We start from the raw sequence: 16,427 nt of genomic DNA on the forward strand, positions 1-16,427 counted from the left end.
GGAAAGAAAGGGATAGAGTTAGTGTAGGGTAATTTTACTTATACAAGGATGTGAGAGGCACAGTGAGACAAACAAAGATCAATTACACATGTACAAGACAAAAGCTTGGGAGAGAATTAATCATCACATCATCATTTAACACATTTTTTACCTCGCCGCCATTGAAAACACGTGATGAATCACGCTTCCCCATGTGGCAGTTCAACGGACAAATCTGGGTTTGGCGGATGCCAGGAGAACGCTACCTGCCCCAATTCATAGTTGGATGCAGGATGAATAATGGTCTGGTTTTCTTTTTCATGGTTCGGGCTAGGTCCCTTAGTTCCAATGAAGGGAATTCTTAACGCTACAGCACATAATGACATTGTAAACGATTCTGTGTTTCCGACTTTGTGACAACAGTTTGGGGAAGTCCCTTTCCTGTTCCAGCATGACAATGCCCCCGTGCACAAAGCGAGATCCATACAGAAATGGTTTGTCGAGATCGGAAGACCTTGACTGGCCTGTACAGAGCCCTGACCTCAACCCCATCGAACACCTTTGGGATAAATTGGAATGCCGACTGCAAGCCAGGCCTAATTGCCCAACATCAGTGCCTGACCTCACTAATGCTCTTGTGGCAGAATGAAAGCAAGTCCCCACAGCAATGTTCAAACATCTAGTGGAAAGCCTTCCCAGAAGAGTGGAGGCTATTATAGCAGCGAAGTGGGGACCAACTCCATATTAATGCCCATGATGATTTTGGAATGAGATGTTCAACGAGCAGGTGTCTTCATACTTTTGTTCATGTAGTGTATGTCATAGCTTCTCTAGCTGTGTGCCATTAAAGACACACCACAAGGAACAGCCTAAGACTGATTTAAATCACTGTGCACTAATTTAAAAAAACATGGCTTGGTCAATTACAAGTGTGCTTTGCGGGAACTTTTCTCATTCTCCTTTACTATTCTCTTAATAAAGAGGGAGTGTGACAAACTTAATTAGGAATTATCCAAAGTTGTTTAATCATCTCCTCTGGAGTCCCATATGCGGCCAGGGTCCTGATTTTAGTGCTGCTGTAATCCATTGTCCTTGACCGATAGGAATAGAGCAAGAAAATGTGTTGTGGAGAAACATTCTATGGGAATCAATTGACCCAACATGAACAAGTTCCAAGCCACTCTTCAGGCTTAAATCTTCAATATTTAGATATACCTGGGGTGCAGGTGATATTTAACAGCCATTTTGAGCAATTCATTAAAGTATGTGATGGATCATCTGTAAGAGTTTAAATTGGTGTGACGACGTCAGACCTCTCTGTTCATTTCTCCTCACAGAACATACTAGCTACAGTTGAAGTCGAAGGTTTACATACAACGTAGCCAAATACATTCCTGACATTTAATCCCAGTAAAAAATCCCTGTTTTAGGTCAATTAGTATCACCACTTTATTTTAAGACTGAAATGTCCGAATAATAGTAGAGAGAATGATTTATTTCAGCTTCTATTTCTTTCATCACATTCCCAGTGGGTCAGAAGTTTACATACATTCAATTAGTATTTGGTAGCATTGCCTTTACATTATTTAACTGGGTCAAACATTTCAGGTAGCCTTCCACAAGCTTCCCACAATAAGTTGGGTGAATTTTGGGCCATTCCTCCTGACAGAGCTGGTGTAACTGAGTCAGGTTTGTAGGCCTCCTTGCTGGCACACGCTTTTTCAGTTCTGCCCACAAATGTTCAATAGGATTGAGGTCAGGGCTTTGTGATGGCCTCTCCACTACCTTGACTTTGTTGTCCTTAAGCCATTTTTCCACAACGTTGGAAGTATGCTTGGGGTCATTGTCCATTTGGAAGACCCATTTGCGACCAAGCTCAGGTAAAGGGCACGCTCCTCTGCCCAGGCGTTGCTGACGCCTGCCAGATCTTACGCCTGGATAGGTATTTTACGTACCAACTAACCACATCATACAGGTAACTGCCAAAGTAAATGGAAACACTTGAGTAAATGAGGGATACAAAGTATATTGAAAGCATGAGCTTCCACACTGGTGTGGTAACTGAGTTAATTAAGCTTTGATGAGCATAAAAATGATGAAAACCATATGCCATGGCCGTCTCTTTCACCAGATTTCAACCCAACTGGCTGATTATTTTTGCCACATTGGCCATGCAAATTACCACAGGTGAGATAAATTACATTTGCTGAGAATCACTTGCCTCCAACTAAATTAATTAGAATTTAAATAAAATTTCAGTACTTATTTTAATAAGAACATTTGGTCCTGTGTCGTTGTAAATCAGGCAAATACACATGTGAACACCAACGTTTTCAATTTCAACTTATTTTCGAAGAAATTGTGAATCATGCAAGGATGCATCCTCTCTCCTTCCTCTCCTGCCTCCTTTTGAAAAATGTCAATGTAATCGAGGAGAGGAAACGTGGAAACAAATGTGCTTGATGAAATGAGACTCCCCTCCACAAGCTCGTCATCAGGCAAACTGTGAATATAGTGGCTCAAACAGATTTTGCTAGTTGTACCAGACATTTTCTAGACTAAAAGTGGGCGTTTTAAAACGTGTGGGTACTTTTCTCCTCCTCCTCCCCTCTGTTGATTCAAAGGGGGTGTGGCGGATTACAAAACAAAACTCTTCCTGGTAGGATTCTGGAAGGATATACGTAAGAATTCTCAGCTGGGAGAGGCTATCGAGGAGAAGTGCAAACTCCTCTGTTCAGCTCTTAACAAAATGATATTCTCCTACTTATGGTAACGACTTATCGGTTTCCTTCCAGGTCAGGAGGGGAGGAGGACAGAGGAGTCGAGGATGGAGGATGATTTATGCCCAATGGAGAATCTCCCTACATCTATGCTGGTCCTCATCCTCTACACAGTTTAAACTAAGATACTACACGTATGTATACAGTGTGAGAAGCCTTGTGAAAATGCTGCAAGTAATCCTGTAATTATATTTTCAGCATGACTTGCAACATGTTGTGTTGTATGTTGATGATGCTAGTGATGTATTGCACTTTGTTGTCCCCATAACAGTCTTGTAGGAAGCAGTGACAGTCCTATGAATGTGAAATGTGTCTTTACAATGCTGTCAACGTCATCATAATTACAGAGCATCGCGGTACAGCTCACATTCAGAATGAGAGCTAGAGAGACTGTTTAGGGTTTACTGTGTTCCCATGTTTCCATGCAACATGGGTTGCAGGCACTTTTTGGCCATATCAAGGCAGCCTCAAATATCACAAATAAAAGATTAAGATTTCAAAGTGTTTTGATGAATAATTAAGTGTGCTCATTCACACTGGCACAGGGTCCCCCAGTCACCGAGGAAGGGGGGGGACAGAAAGACAATCACGAAGAGCCTTCTGATTCATCTTGGCGTTTGCCTCCAAAGCAATCTCAGGAAGTGAAGTAATGATGAGATCTCCCTCTCTGGGAATTCTTCTGAAGAGGAAGGATGAAGTTCCGCCAGAGAGATCTTCAAAGAGATGAATCAGTGTCATGGGGAATTCATCATTTTTGCACAGCTGTCACCCATTGAACTAGGAGGACTTGGCAAACTCTCAGAGATTAGGGTCACACAATGTAACACAATGCATGACACCTAACTAACGTACCCCTTCCGAACTGCAGAGCAAATCAGCACTCCCCCACTCATCACTACTTCACATAATGGCAAACCTACAGAGGCCGTGCATTTTTCCTAACTATCTTTACAGGTGTTAAATGGTCAGATTGACTAGAGTCATTTATAAAACAGACCCACTCAACTGTAAATTGTTTTGCACCCTAAAGTATTGTACCGTGTAGTTCACCATATTTTGCCATATGCTGTCCTATTCTCCAGCCCTGTTTGTCCGTTGTTACTGAAACCCTGTGGGTTTACATCAACTGAGGCGTAGGAAATTATGAAATTATGATTTGTGTAATTAATCCACTGGGAGAAAGCTTTTTTAGTTATTTGTTTAATTACAGTGCCTTGCGAAAGTATTCGGCCCCCTTGAACTTTGCAATCTTTTTCCACATTTCAGGCTTCAAACATAAAGATATAAAACTGTATTTTTTTGTGAAGAATCAACAACAAGTGGGACACAATCATGAAGTGGAACGACATTTATTGGATATTTCAAACTTTTTTAACAAATCAAAAACTGAAAAATTGGGCGTGCAAAATTATTCAGCCCCTTTACTTTCAGTGCAGCAAACTCTCTCCAGAAGTTCAGTGAGGATCTCTGAATGATCCAATGTTGACCTAAATGACTAATGATGATAAATACAATCCACCTGTGTGTAATCAAGTCTCCGTATAAATGCACCGGCACTGTGATAGTCTCAGAGGTCCGTTAAAAGCGCAGAGAGCATCATGAAGAACAAGGAACACACCAGGCAGGTCCGAGATACTGTTGTGAAGAAGTTTAAAGCCGGATTTGGATACAAAAATATTTCCCAAGCTTTAAACATCCCAAGGAGCACTGTGCAAGCGATAATATTGAAATGGAAGGAGTATCAGACCACTGCAAATCTACCAAGACCTGGCCGTCCCTCTAAACTTTCAGCTCATACAAGGAGAAGACTGATCAGAGATGCAGCCAAGAGGCCCATGATCACTCTGGATGAACTGCAGAGATCTACAGCTGAGCTGGGAGACTCTGTCCATAGGACAACAATCAGTCGTATATTGCACAAATCTGGCCTTTATGGAAGAGTGGCAAGAAGAAAGCCATTTCTTAAAGATATCCATAAAAAGTGTCGTTTAAAGTTTGCCACAAGTCACCTGGGAGACACACCAAACATGTGGAAGAAGGTGCTCTGGTCAGATGAAACCAAAATTGAACTTTTTGGCAACAATGCAAAACGTTATGTTTGGCGTAAAAGCAACACAGCTGAACACACCATCCCCACTGTCAAACATGGTGGTGGCAGCATCATGGTTTGGGCCTGCTTTTCTTCAGCAGGGACAGGGAAGATGGTTAAAATTGATGGGAAGATGGATGGAGCCAAATACAGGACCATTCTGGAAGAAAACCTGATGGAGTCTACAATGGAATGGTTCAAAAATAAACATATCCAGGTGTTAGAATGGCCAAGTCAAAGTCCAGACCTGAATCCAATCGAGAATCTGTGGAAAGAACTGAAAACTGCTGTTCACAAATGCTCTCCATCCAACCTCACTGAGCTCGACCTGTTTTGCAAGGAGGAATGGGAAAAAATGTCAGTCTCTCGATGTGCAAAACTGATAGAGACATACCCCAAGCGACTTACAGCTGTAATCGCAGCAAAAGGTGGCGCTACAAAGTATTAACTTAAGGGGGCTGAATAATTTTGCACGCCCAATTTTCAGTTTTTGATTTGTTAAAAAAGTTTGAAATATCCAATAAATGTCGTTCCACTTCATGATTGTGTCCCACTTGTTGTTGATTCTTCACAAAAAAATACAGTTTTATATCTTTATGTTTGAAGCCTGAAATGTGGCAAAAGGTCGCAAAGTTCAAGGGGGCCGAATACTTTCGCAAGGCACTGTATATATGTACGATAAATGACTAAGCACAGATAGGGCTATGCAAGAGAACACTCAGGATGTTATCTTATCTTAAACAAGGACTGGATTTGTGAGATACCATGTTTCTCTGGATCTCAGTGACCACATCTTAACGAAATCTTATCGTAGACCCTTTACATACTGTACCTCCACAGGGGTGAAAGTGAAAAAAGTGAAGACAGCTGTTTGGCAATCATCAGTAACAGTAAAAATGATGTACAGCCGTGGAAAGACAAAATTACAAACATGGCCAATCTCTTGAAATTGAATTACCATTCAGGTCGAGAGCTGTGGCTTCTGATGCGAGGTCTGTTTCATATGGATTTTAGTGCTGAGAGATTAATCAAAATGTTGGTTATTTTTCATTTTTTAAACAACATCGGTTCAATTATTTTAATTGCATTTAGTTCGTTTTTTTGTCTGTGAGCTCAATGCGCAAATTGCACAATTTCTCTAAAGACAAATCAGATCCAGCCTGAACTGTCCGATGTCGTATGTTGTATTTTCCAACAGGCCAATATTCTATACTGTACAACAATATAAAGACAACATCCAACAATTTCAAAGATTTTACTGAGTTACAGTTCATAGACAGAAATCAGTCAATAGAAATAAATTCATTATCACCCAATCTATAGATTTCACATGACCGGGCAAGGACGCAGCCATGGAGCTAGGCCCAGCCAATCAGAATAATACAAAATGGAAAAAAAAAAGAATGGTGAGGCCGGTTGGACGTACAGCTAAATTCTCTAAAACAACGTTGGAGGAGAAATTAACATTAAATGATCTGTTCTCTGTTGGACATTCCTGCAGTCAGCATGCCAATTTCACGCTCCCTCTAAACTTGAGACATCTGTGGCATTGTGTTGTGTGACAAATCTGCACATTTTAGAGTGGCCTTTTATTGTCCCCGGCTAAAGGTCCATCTGTTTAATGATCATGCTGTTTAATCAGCTTCTTGATATGCCACACCTGTCAGGTGGATGGATTATCTTGGCAAAGGAGAAATTCTCATTTACAGTGATAAAAACTAATTTGTGCACACAATTTGAGAGAAATACGTTTCTTGTGCAGCTCATGAAAAATGAGACCAAGACTTTACATGTTGCATTTAAATATTTGCTCAGTATAAACAGTAGTAATTAACTACAATGACCATAATCCATTGTGAATCTACTTAGCCAATCTGTGTTTATTTTACTCCTGCTACGGAAGAGAGAAGAATGTGTGATCTTGAGGTGATATAGAGCGCAGCTGTTGCTTAGCCAGGTACCTCTACCTGAAAATACACGATCAAAGTGATTGATAGTTGGTATTCAGCAGTCATAAAATTATGCCTTATTTATTTTGAAGAACTACTAAAATAGTGATTTTGTCAGACAGCATAGGCAGCAACTCTACAGAGATGATAGGATGACTAGGAATGAAATAATAAAGTCATCAGATAAAACAAATGTAATATACACAACTGAATTATTTTATTAAAGTAAAGTGCTTAAATGTTTAATAAGTGAAAAGCAGTAATGTGCAGTCACTACCATCATGGGACTTTATTTCGTTTTATTCTGTGTTGTTACAGCATTCCACCCAGATAATAAAACATATACCAAAACGACCTCAAAAAGCAGTCACTCAGCACTAATGGATGTGGAATCTGCTGGGCGGACCAAGGGAAATCACATGCAGGGTAAAAGGCCAGCTGACCACCTTTGATTGCAGTAAAAAGCAAAGGGGTTGTTTTTGACATGGCCCCTTCCATTACATATTCCCTCAGAATGTTGAGGCAAAGCAAGCTGGGAGTCTGGGGCTTCCTTAATGAGCCTAGTATTACACACCACCTACCCCTCTTCTTCCTCCTCTTATTGCTGTCTCCTCCTCCACATGCTCCTTCGCTAACTTTCTATTACCATCCCCGTCTTTCTCCTTAACCTCACCCATGCTTCCCCCTCTGATATGTCAGGAATAGAACACCTTTTACACATCAAAGTCAAGAATTATACTGTTCCGATAGCTCTCACGTCAATCAGTAATCAAACAGTTGATTAAAATAATAGATTATAGTCCACAGCGGTCTATAATAAATGCTCCCTTAAATGAGCCACTTCAAATATTGCAGTGAGTTGGCCTACGCTGTGACAGTGTGAAGAAGGTGAATGATGAAGTCTGCCCCAAAATATTATCTTCAGAGCCTTGACCGCTCTTGCATTTCTCAGAGCACTTGCAAACACCTCATCAAAACGTGTGTACAGTCGACACTGTACATGGTGGTAAATGGGACAAGGCCACTCTGACTCACACTGCCTTGCTTTGAGGATGTCATACCAACATAATATCTCAACTTGTGTTTCTAGGCTATTATGAAGATCAAAAAAACGTCGTAATAAACAATCGTGAATCTTCTTGGGCTGATCCCTCCGTTCAAGCTCCTCCAAGCTGTTATAAACATGATCCAGGATCATAAAATACTGCAATATGGAGAACCAACTGTGTAAATATGTACCTCTGAGTTCATATACTGTATGTTACCTGCATTATTTGTATCAGTTGATTGAGTGCTTCATGACAGTAATGCCATTGAAATGCCACTAACCAGGGTGGCCATTTTGCTGTTGTAAAATTCATGCCATGCCACTCCTGTCACCTGTGCTGAAGCTCTTCTTTATCTGTGTAGGACACATGTTTAAATTTTCAAGTTTTAATGTCAAGTGAAATGCCTTTCTTGCCAGCTCTAAACCTAACAATGCAGTAATCAATATCAATGTAGTATTGAACATTTTATAAGGTAGAACACTCAAGAAGTAAGTAAGCTACATGCAGTTCCAATACAATATGTATAATGTGCAGAGATACTGGAGTGATGGAGAGCATTGTCCATATGTCCACCTGATGTCCTCTGTACACACAGCACATGTGACCGTCACAGACCTGCAGTTGGCTATTGAACATGAATGGGGGAGGCTTTCAACACACAAATTCCATTCTCTGAATCACAAAGCTACTGATAGCATCAGTCACTATTCCTGATGAAATAAGTCAATCAGCGAAACCACAGGCCATGTCACAACCAGCCAAAGACATGGTACACCAGGGGTGAGCTGTGTTTAGACCACAATGTGGCATCTGATTGGACTGTGGCTATTGAGCTCAGAGATGAGGGCGAAAGACTGACATGGGCAGCCCTGTAGCCTGAGTGTAACGGTTTTCTTTAGGGGAAGTAGAGGCGGACCAAAATGCAGCGTGGTTGTTATTCATTGTACTTTAATAAAGAAACTGTACACGAATAAACTAACAACACAACAAACGTGCGGAAACCTAAAACAGTCCTATCTGGTGAAAAACACAGAGACAGGAACAATCACCCACAAACACACAGTGAAACCCAGGCTACCTAAATATGGTTCCCAATCAGAGACAATGACTAACACCTGCCTCTGATTGAGAACCATATCAGGCCAGACATAGAAATAGACAAGCAAGACATCCAACATAGAATGCCCACTCAGATCACACCCTGACCAACCAAAACATAGAAACATACAAAGCAAACTATGGTCAGGGTGTGACACTGAGAGCACATTGATCCAGAGGCCTAGTGGTGGTTTGCTTGGCACATTGCCCTGGTACTGCCTGAGGAGGTCTAGATTCATAGTATATTTGAAAACACTCAAATAACCCCGATAGCTAACAAAAACATCCAACAGAAAGAGAGACGGGGGATATTGCCAATTTAAGCACTTCCTTGGACCTACAGTACTCCCTTGTGTTGCTCTAAGGTGCCTTACAGATTGTTTGGTGTTGAATTAGTTAGGAAGCACTAATTAGTGTACCCCTATAGCAAACTGATATGTAATAATCTACATTACCTACACCTCTACTCAATAAGTCATCAGCAGCAATAGCAGTCAATATGCACTGAGTTTACAAAACATTAGGAACACCTGCTCTTTCCATGACATAGTTTGACTGACCGGGTGAATCCAGGTGAAAGCTATGATCCTTATTGATGTCACTAGTTAAATCCATTTCAATACGTGTAGATGAAGGGGAGGAGACCGGTTAAAGAAGGGTTTTTAAGTTTTGACACAATTGAGACATGGATTGTGTATGGACGCCATGCAGAGAGTGAATGGGCAAGACAACGTGTTTTTTTACTCATTATTAGGAATGTGTTCTTAATGTTTTGTACACTCAGTGTAAATTAGCTACTGTATGTGAATACGAGTGAGCTGCTACCAACCAAAAACCTCATAGGCATTATCTATCACAGGCATTATCTACAGTTGAAGTCGGAAGTTTACATACACCTTAGCCAAATGCATTTAAACTCATTGTCTTTCACAATTCCTGATATTTAATCCTAGTCAAAATTCACTGTCTTAGGTCAGTTAGGATCACCACTTTATTTTAAGAATGTGAAATATCAGAATAATAGTAGAGAGAATTATTTATTTCAGCTTTTATTTCTTTCATCACATTCCCAGTGGGTAAGAAGTTTACATACACTCAATTAGTACTTGGTAGAATTGCCTTTAAAATGTTTAACTTCTTATGGCTTGGGGGCAGTATTGAGAAGCTTGGATGAATAAGGTGCCCAGAGTAAACCGCCTGCTACTCAGGCCCAGAAGCTAAGTGGAAGTGTATTATTAGTACATTTGGATAGAAAACACCCTGAAATTTCTAAAACTGTTTGACTGATGTCTGTGAGTATAACATAACTCATATGGCAGGCAAAAACCTGAGAAAAATTCCAACCAGGAAGTGGGAAATCTGAGGTTTGTAGTTTTTCAACTCTTTGCCTATCCAAGATACAGTGTACAATTGGTCTGATTGCACTTCCTAAGGCTTCTACTAGATGTCAATAGTCTTTAGAACCTGGTTTGAGGCTTCTACTGTGAAGGAGGAGAGAATGAGAGCTGATTGAGTAAGAGGTCTGCCAGAAGGCCATGAGTGTTATGGCTGTCGTCGGAATGAGACCAAGGTGCAGCGTGGTGGACGTACATTATGAATTTATTAAATGAACACCAAAAAAACAAGAAAGATAAACGACACGTAAAGTAATGTAGCACTAAACCAGCAACTAACAAAAAGAAGATCCCACAACAGAAAGTGGGAAAAAGGGACAGGGGCAGACAGCTGCCTCTGATTGGGAACCGTACTCAGCCAAAAACAAATAAATAGACAACATAGAAGGCCCACCCCAAATCACACCCTGACCTAACCAAATAGAGAAATGAAATGGCTCTCTAAGGTCAGGGCGTGACAATGAGCTCATTCAGGCACGCTTCCGTGAGAGGTAGCTGCGTTCCATTGCATTTCTCAAGACAAAGGAATTCTCCGGTTGAAACATTATTGAAGATTTATGTTAAAAACATCCTAAAGATTGATTCTATACATCGTTTGACATGTTTCTACGAACTGCAATGTCATTTTTTTACTTTTCGTCTGGCCTGCACGTTGTGTATTTATCGAACAAAACAAACATTTATTGTGAAACTGGGATTCCTGGGAGTGCATTCTGATGAAGATCATCAAAGGTAAGTGAATATTTATAATGCTATTTCTGACTTCTGTTGACTCCACAACATGGTGGATATCTGTATGGCTTGTTTTGGTCTCTGAGCGCTGTACTCAGATTATAGCATGGTGGGGCTTTTTCGGTAAAGCTTTTTTGAAATCTGACACAGCGTTTGCATTAAGGAGAAGTTTATCTAAAGTTTCATACATATTTTCTATCAATGTTTAGGAAGAGTATTTATGTAAATTGATGTGGCTTTTGGAAGCAAAACATTACTGAACGTAAAGCGCCAATGTAAACTGAGATTTTTTGATATAAATGTTAGTGATTCATTTTATCTATATTTCTGCTTTTTGTGACTACTCTCTTTGGCTGGAAAAATGGCTGTGTTTTTCTGTGACTACTTACTGACTTAACATAATCAGATGGTGTGCTTTTGTCATAAAGCCTTTTTGAAATCGGACACTGTGGTGGGATTAACAACAAGTTTATCTTTAAAATGGTGTAAAATACTTGTATGTTTGAGATATTTTAATTATGAGATTTCTGTTGTTTGAATTTGGAGCCCTGCACTTTCACTGGCTGTTGTCATATCGATCCCGTTAACGGGATCTCAGCCGTAAGAAGTCAACTTGGGTCAAACATTTTGGGTAGCCTTCCACAAGCTTCCCACAATAAGTTTTGGCCCATTCCTCCTGACAGAAATGGTGTAACTGAGTCAGGTTTGTAGGCCTCCTTGCTCGCACACGCTTTTTTAGTTCTGCCCACAAATTTTCTATAGGATTGAGGTCAGGGCTTTGTGATGGCCAGTCCAATACTTTGACTTTGTTGTCCTTAAGCCATTTTGCCAAAACTTTGGAAGTATGCTTGGGGTCATTGTCCATTTGGAAGACCCATTTGCGACCAAGCTTTGACTTCCTGACTGATGTTTTGAGATGTGGCTTCAATATATCCAGTTAATTGTCCTTCCTCATGATGCAATCTATTTTCTGAAGTGCACCAGTCCCTGCTGCAGCAAAGCACCCCCACAACATGATGCGGCCACCCCCAGGTTTCATGATGCAAGCATCCCCCTTTATCCTCCAAACATAACGATGGTCATTATGGCCAAACAGTTCTATTTCTGTTTCATCAGACCAGAGGACATTTCTACAAAAAGTACGATCTTTGTCTCCATGTGCAGTTACAAACCGTAGTCTGGCTTTTTTATGGCAGTTTTGGAGCAGTGGCTTCTTCCTTGCTGAGCGGCCTTTCAGGTTATGTCGATATAGGACTAGTTTTACTGTGGATATAGATACTTTTGTACCTGTTTCCTCCAGCATCTTCACAAGGTCCTTTGTTGTTGTTCTGGGATTGATTTGCAATTTTCGCACCAAAGTACGTTCATCTCTAGGAGACAGAACGTGTCTCCTTCCTGAGTGGTATGATGGCTGCGTGGTCCCATGGTGTTTATACTTGCGTACTATTGTTTGCACAGATGAACATGGTACCTTTAGGCGTTTGGAAATTGCTCCCAAGGATGAAGCAGACTTGTGGAGGTCTACAATTTTTTTCTGAGGTCTTGGCTGATTTCTTTTGATCTTCCCATGATGTCAAGCAAAGAGGCACTGAGTTTGAAGGTAGGCTTTGAAAAACATCCACAGGTGCACCCCCAATTGACTCAAATGATGTAAATTAGCCTATCAGAAGCTTCTCAATCCATGACATAATTTTCTGGAATTTTCAAGGCTGTTTCAAGGCACAGTCAACTTAGTGTATGTGAACTTCTGAATCACTGGAATTGTGATACAGTGAATTATAAGTGAAATAATCTGTCTGTAAACAATTGCTGGAAAAATTACTTGTGTCATGCACAAAGTAGATGTCCTAACTGACTTGCCAAAACTATTGTTTGTTGACAAGAAATTTGTGGAGTGGTTGAAAAACGAGTTTTAATGACTCCAACCTAATTGTATGTAAACTTCCGACTTCAACTGTGTAAGTACAGTTTGATAATACTGTGGCAATGACACCTAAACAATGTCGAGTAGCTGGGAGTCTCAGTCTACAAGGTGACACAGCAGAGGGACATGTTGCTGGAAAACTCTCTTTCCCCAGCCACTCGCTGTATGGCCATGATCTGGCTTAAGATAGAATAGCTTAATTTCCCCCGGAGTTGCTATTACTGAGGACTCAACATGGCATATGTTATTCATATAGCCCAGAATCACACCATTGTGCATAATGGGTCTGAGTGCTTAGCAACATGCTCAGCACTACATTAATGTATAGACAGCAGGCAGATGTCTGTGAAGTTATTTTGGTAAAGGTGAGAGATCTATTGTAAGATATATTTTTCATTCTCCAGATGATTTAAAATAGTTAGCTTCACAGTGGCATTAACATTGAGTATGGGCAGACATTCATTCTGACCTGATCTGGTGTGAGGGAGTCGCTTGGCCTGTACAAACACTGCAAATGTGTTAGCCATGGTTGGTTTTTAACCCTCCACACACAAACAGACACACACACACTCCTCTCCGTTTGGGTCACATATTATCTTTGAATGCCAGAGACCAACGCAAAAAGACTTGTCAATCTTCCTATATCTTTTTCTCTTCTCTCTTTCATCTGTATTTCTCTCTGGTTTTATTGAGGTGCCAGTCATCCAGGACAGGATGACATGGCTCAGCTGGATATGTTAATAAAATCAGGGTCTGTGGACTCAAGGGAATCTGCCTCTGATCGCAGTTCAATAACCCCACCATACACTCCACCTGGCTGTCAATGCAGAGGGGAGAGTGGAGAGAGAAGAAGGGAGAGTGCACAGAGAATAGTGCTGAAGAGAGAAGAAATGGTGCATAGGGGAGAGGAGCAGGGACAGATAGTAAGCAGAAAGTAGAAAGGAGAGGAGAGGGGGTATAGGGGGAAGGGGAGGGGAGAGGAGAGGAGAGGAGAAAGAAGAAGGGAGAGGGGAGCAAGGAGATGGGTGAGTGAAGAGAGGTTTTGACTGAAAGGATGGGGGTGGGGTTACGAACCACATCTTGAACAATTCATCAATCAGGGGTATGTGAGAAATGCAGAAGTGTTCACAATATGTAACATTTTATGCCTTCCAGAAACCTCCTGTGAACCTTCTAGTAATCACCAAGGTCTGCAACAGGCAGCCCATGATCAGTGGGTAGAGTGGAAAACACGTCCACGCACGCACGCACGAACACACACACAAACAGCTCGCGTGGGTTACTAAGAATGCACTCCTCCCTCGTCTCCAGACGCACTCGCACGGCGTGCTAGCTTCCCAAAAATTCCCGTTCCACTATAAGCACTGCCTCCATCTCTTGCATTGGCTAGCACGTATATGCAGGCACTCACCACTCACCCTTGGTAAATGGGTCAGGGATTAAAAAACGAATCCGCTGAGAACTTTAGTGTGGCCGAGTGTTGCATCGCATGTGCCAATGCAAAAAAATGAGATAGCATTGGGTATCACGCGAGCTCCAGCTTCAATGAATGCGGCCAAAGATTCCGCAAACTCGCGCCAGTCCCCATCCCCCACTCTCAACACCCCATCCACCTCAGGTGCACCAGAAATAAATGCACATATAACAAATCCATAGTACGCACTGCATATCCCACACTACATGTATTGGAAAGGTTGAATATAACCTACTGGCTTTTTACATTTTTTTATCAAACATGTGTTCCTGAAAAACCCTATATAAAATAATTTCCCCACTCCTAATCTCCATGCAACAAGTTCTGTGCAGAAATTGAACCCTTTCTCTCCAAACTTAATGTGTAAAAAAATATATATTTAGATCAGTGTTTCAGAGCAAGTTACGTCTGTATAATTCAAACCGAAAAGCGCACATTGCATACACATACACTGCTCTCAGGTCAGATTAATTGGATATGATTGACTGGTGCATACCTGAGTCCGTGTAGCGTGGTCTGGCGAGGTCCCGGAAATGGTAAATGAAATCCAGACAGTTTTCGTTCTGTACTTCCCCTTTAGAGCACAGATCAGACAGTAGTTCTAGTGCTTTTTGACAAATCTCGTCCTCTCTGTCGCCAGGCATTTCCCACCAGCATCCTTCTGAATAGAGGGGCTCCTATGGCACCACCACACCACCCCGCCCACCAGAGAGTCGACTAGCCCCCGCAGAATCACACTAATCCTCCCGGCAGAGAGTCAACTAAAGCCCCAGTAGCAGCGTACCACTCCACCCGAAGCGGAGTCACCAACACCCAGGAGCTCAGCACCACTCTGGCTGTCTGAAAAACCAACCAGGGTAGCGGAGGAGGAACAGGTAAGTATAGTAGGTCAAAAAAACATCATATTCCTTTGTTTCTTTCCAAACGTCGGGCATCCCTTTTCGAGTGTGTAGTATTCAATTGTGGGGTTTTCCCCATCAAAGTAGCCTATCGTACAATTTAGCCACAGGTTGAATGTCCGACCACTCACAGGAGGCTATGAGGCGCCGTGCGCTATCCACACTCAATTGGTGCTGAAAAAGTGCATGCGCCCTCTCGATGCGTGAATGACCGGCGCCGCGCAGCCAGTCGCTCAATTCACCATCAACGCAATGAGCAAGCGCGATCCCGACCTGCGCCGCCAACACTAAACCCCCATTGCTCTCTTTGCGCCGAGACCCCTGGGCTGGCATCCAAATGCACGTCAAGAGTGACGCCCAACTGGCTTTCCATACAACTGGCCCTGAGAACGAACTAATTAGTGGTGTTGACTGTGCACGTTGTTTAGTATTAAGTGCATGTTTTCTGCTACTACATTAATTCGTATTGTTTTTCTCAGTTATATTCTATACAGTTCTGTTTATCGCTTTGGCCAGGTAGGGTTGTTGTTCTACCTATTTATCTTGGGATATACAGTATGTCAATGCCATTAAGGGCTGCATGGTGAGGCTGGTTGATAACGAATTATATTATAGATTTGCACAATTGATCAGTTTTCACCTCTTTAATTGTGCAGTCAATTGAATAATTTCTCAATCCATTTCAGTGATTGACAAGCACTGTATTAACCATGTGGAAATGTGTGTTTGTATGAGTGTGCGTCTGTGTGCATATGTGTGCATGCATGTACAGTACATGTATGATATATAGATTTAAAGATGGAACTATAGGGGAATTTAGGTGTATGTAATACATTCCTGTCCAACCCTTGTCCAGACAGTTTTGTAAAGATGAATGAAAACAGCCTGTGCACCAAATAGTTATTTAAGCAGCACAATGGAGCTAAAGCTACCAGCCCCATAGAGCCTTATACAGGAGTAGAATCAGACTCCATAATGAATGAGAGCAAACCCTTTCCATGCTGGAGGGCATGGTTACCTCATAAAGAGCAACAATTGGACCTGTACAGCTTAGCACCAT

At 41.6% G+C, this 16,427-nt stretch overlaps 1 protein-coding gene across 1 annotated transcript in view; it reads right to left on the bottom strand.

The window, feature by feature from the left end:
• syt9a (synaptotagmin IXa) overlaps nt 1–15,620 on the bottom strand; it is a 41,414-nt gene extending 25,794 nt beyond the window's left edge. Inside the window, exon 1 of the mRNA XM_021607508.2 lies at nt 14,965–15,620. Within this exon, the coding sequence (XP_021463183.1) occupies nt 14,965–15,112 (148 nt within the window). The 5' untranslated portion in view covers nt 15,113–15,620. The remainder of the gene's footprint in view (nt 1–14,964) is intronic.
• Between the last annotated feature and the right edge of the window lie 807 nt (nt 15,621–16,427).

Source organism: Oncorhynchus mykiss, chromosome 6 (assembly GCF_013265735.2).
Source record: "Oncorhynchus mykiss isolate Arlee chromosome 6, USDA_OmykA_1.1, whole genome shotgun sequence".
Lineage (NCBI taxonomy): Eukaryota > Metazoa > Chordata > Actinopteri > Salmoniformes > Salmonidae > Oncorhynchus > Oncorhynchus mykiss.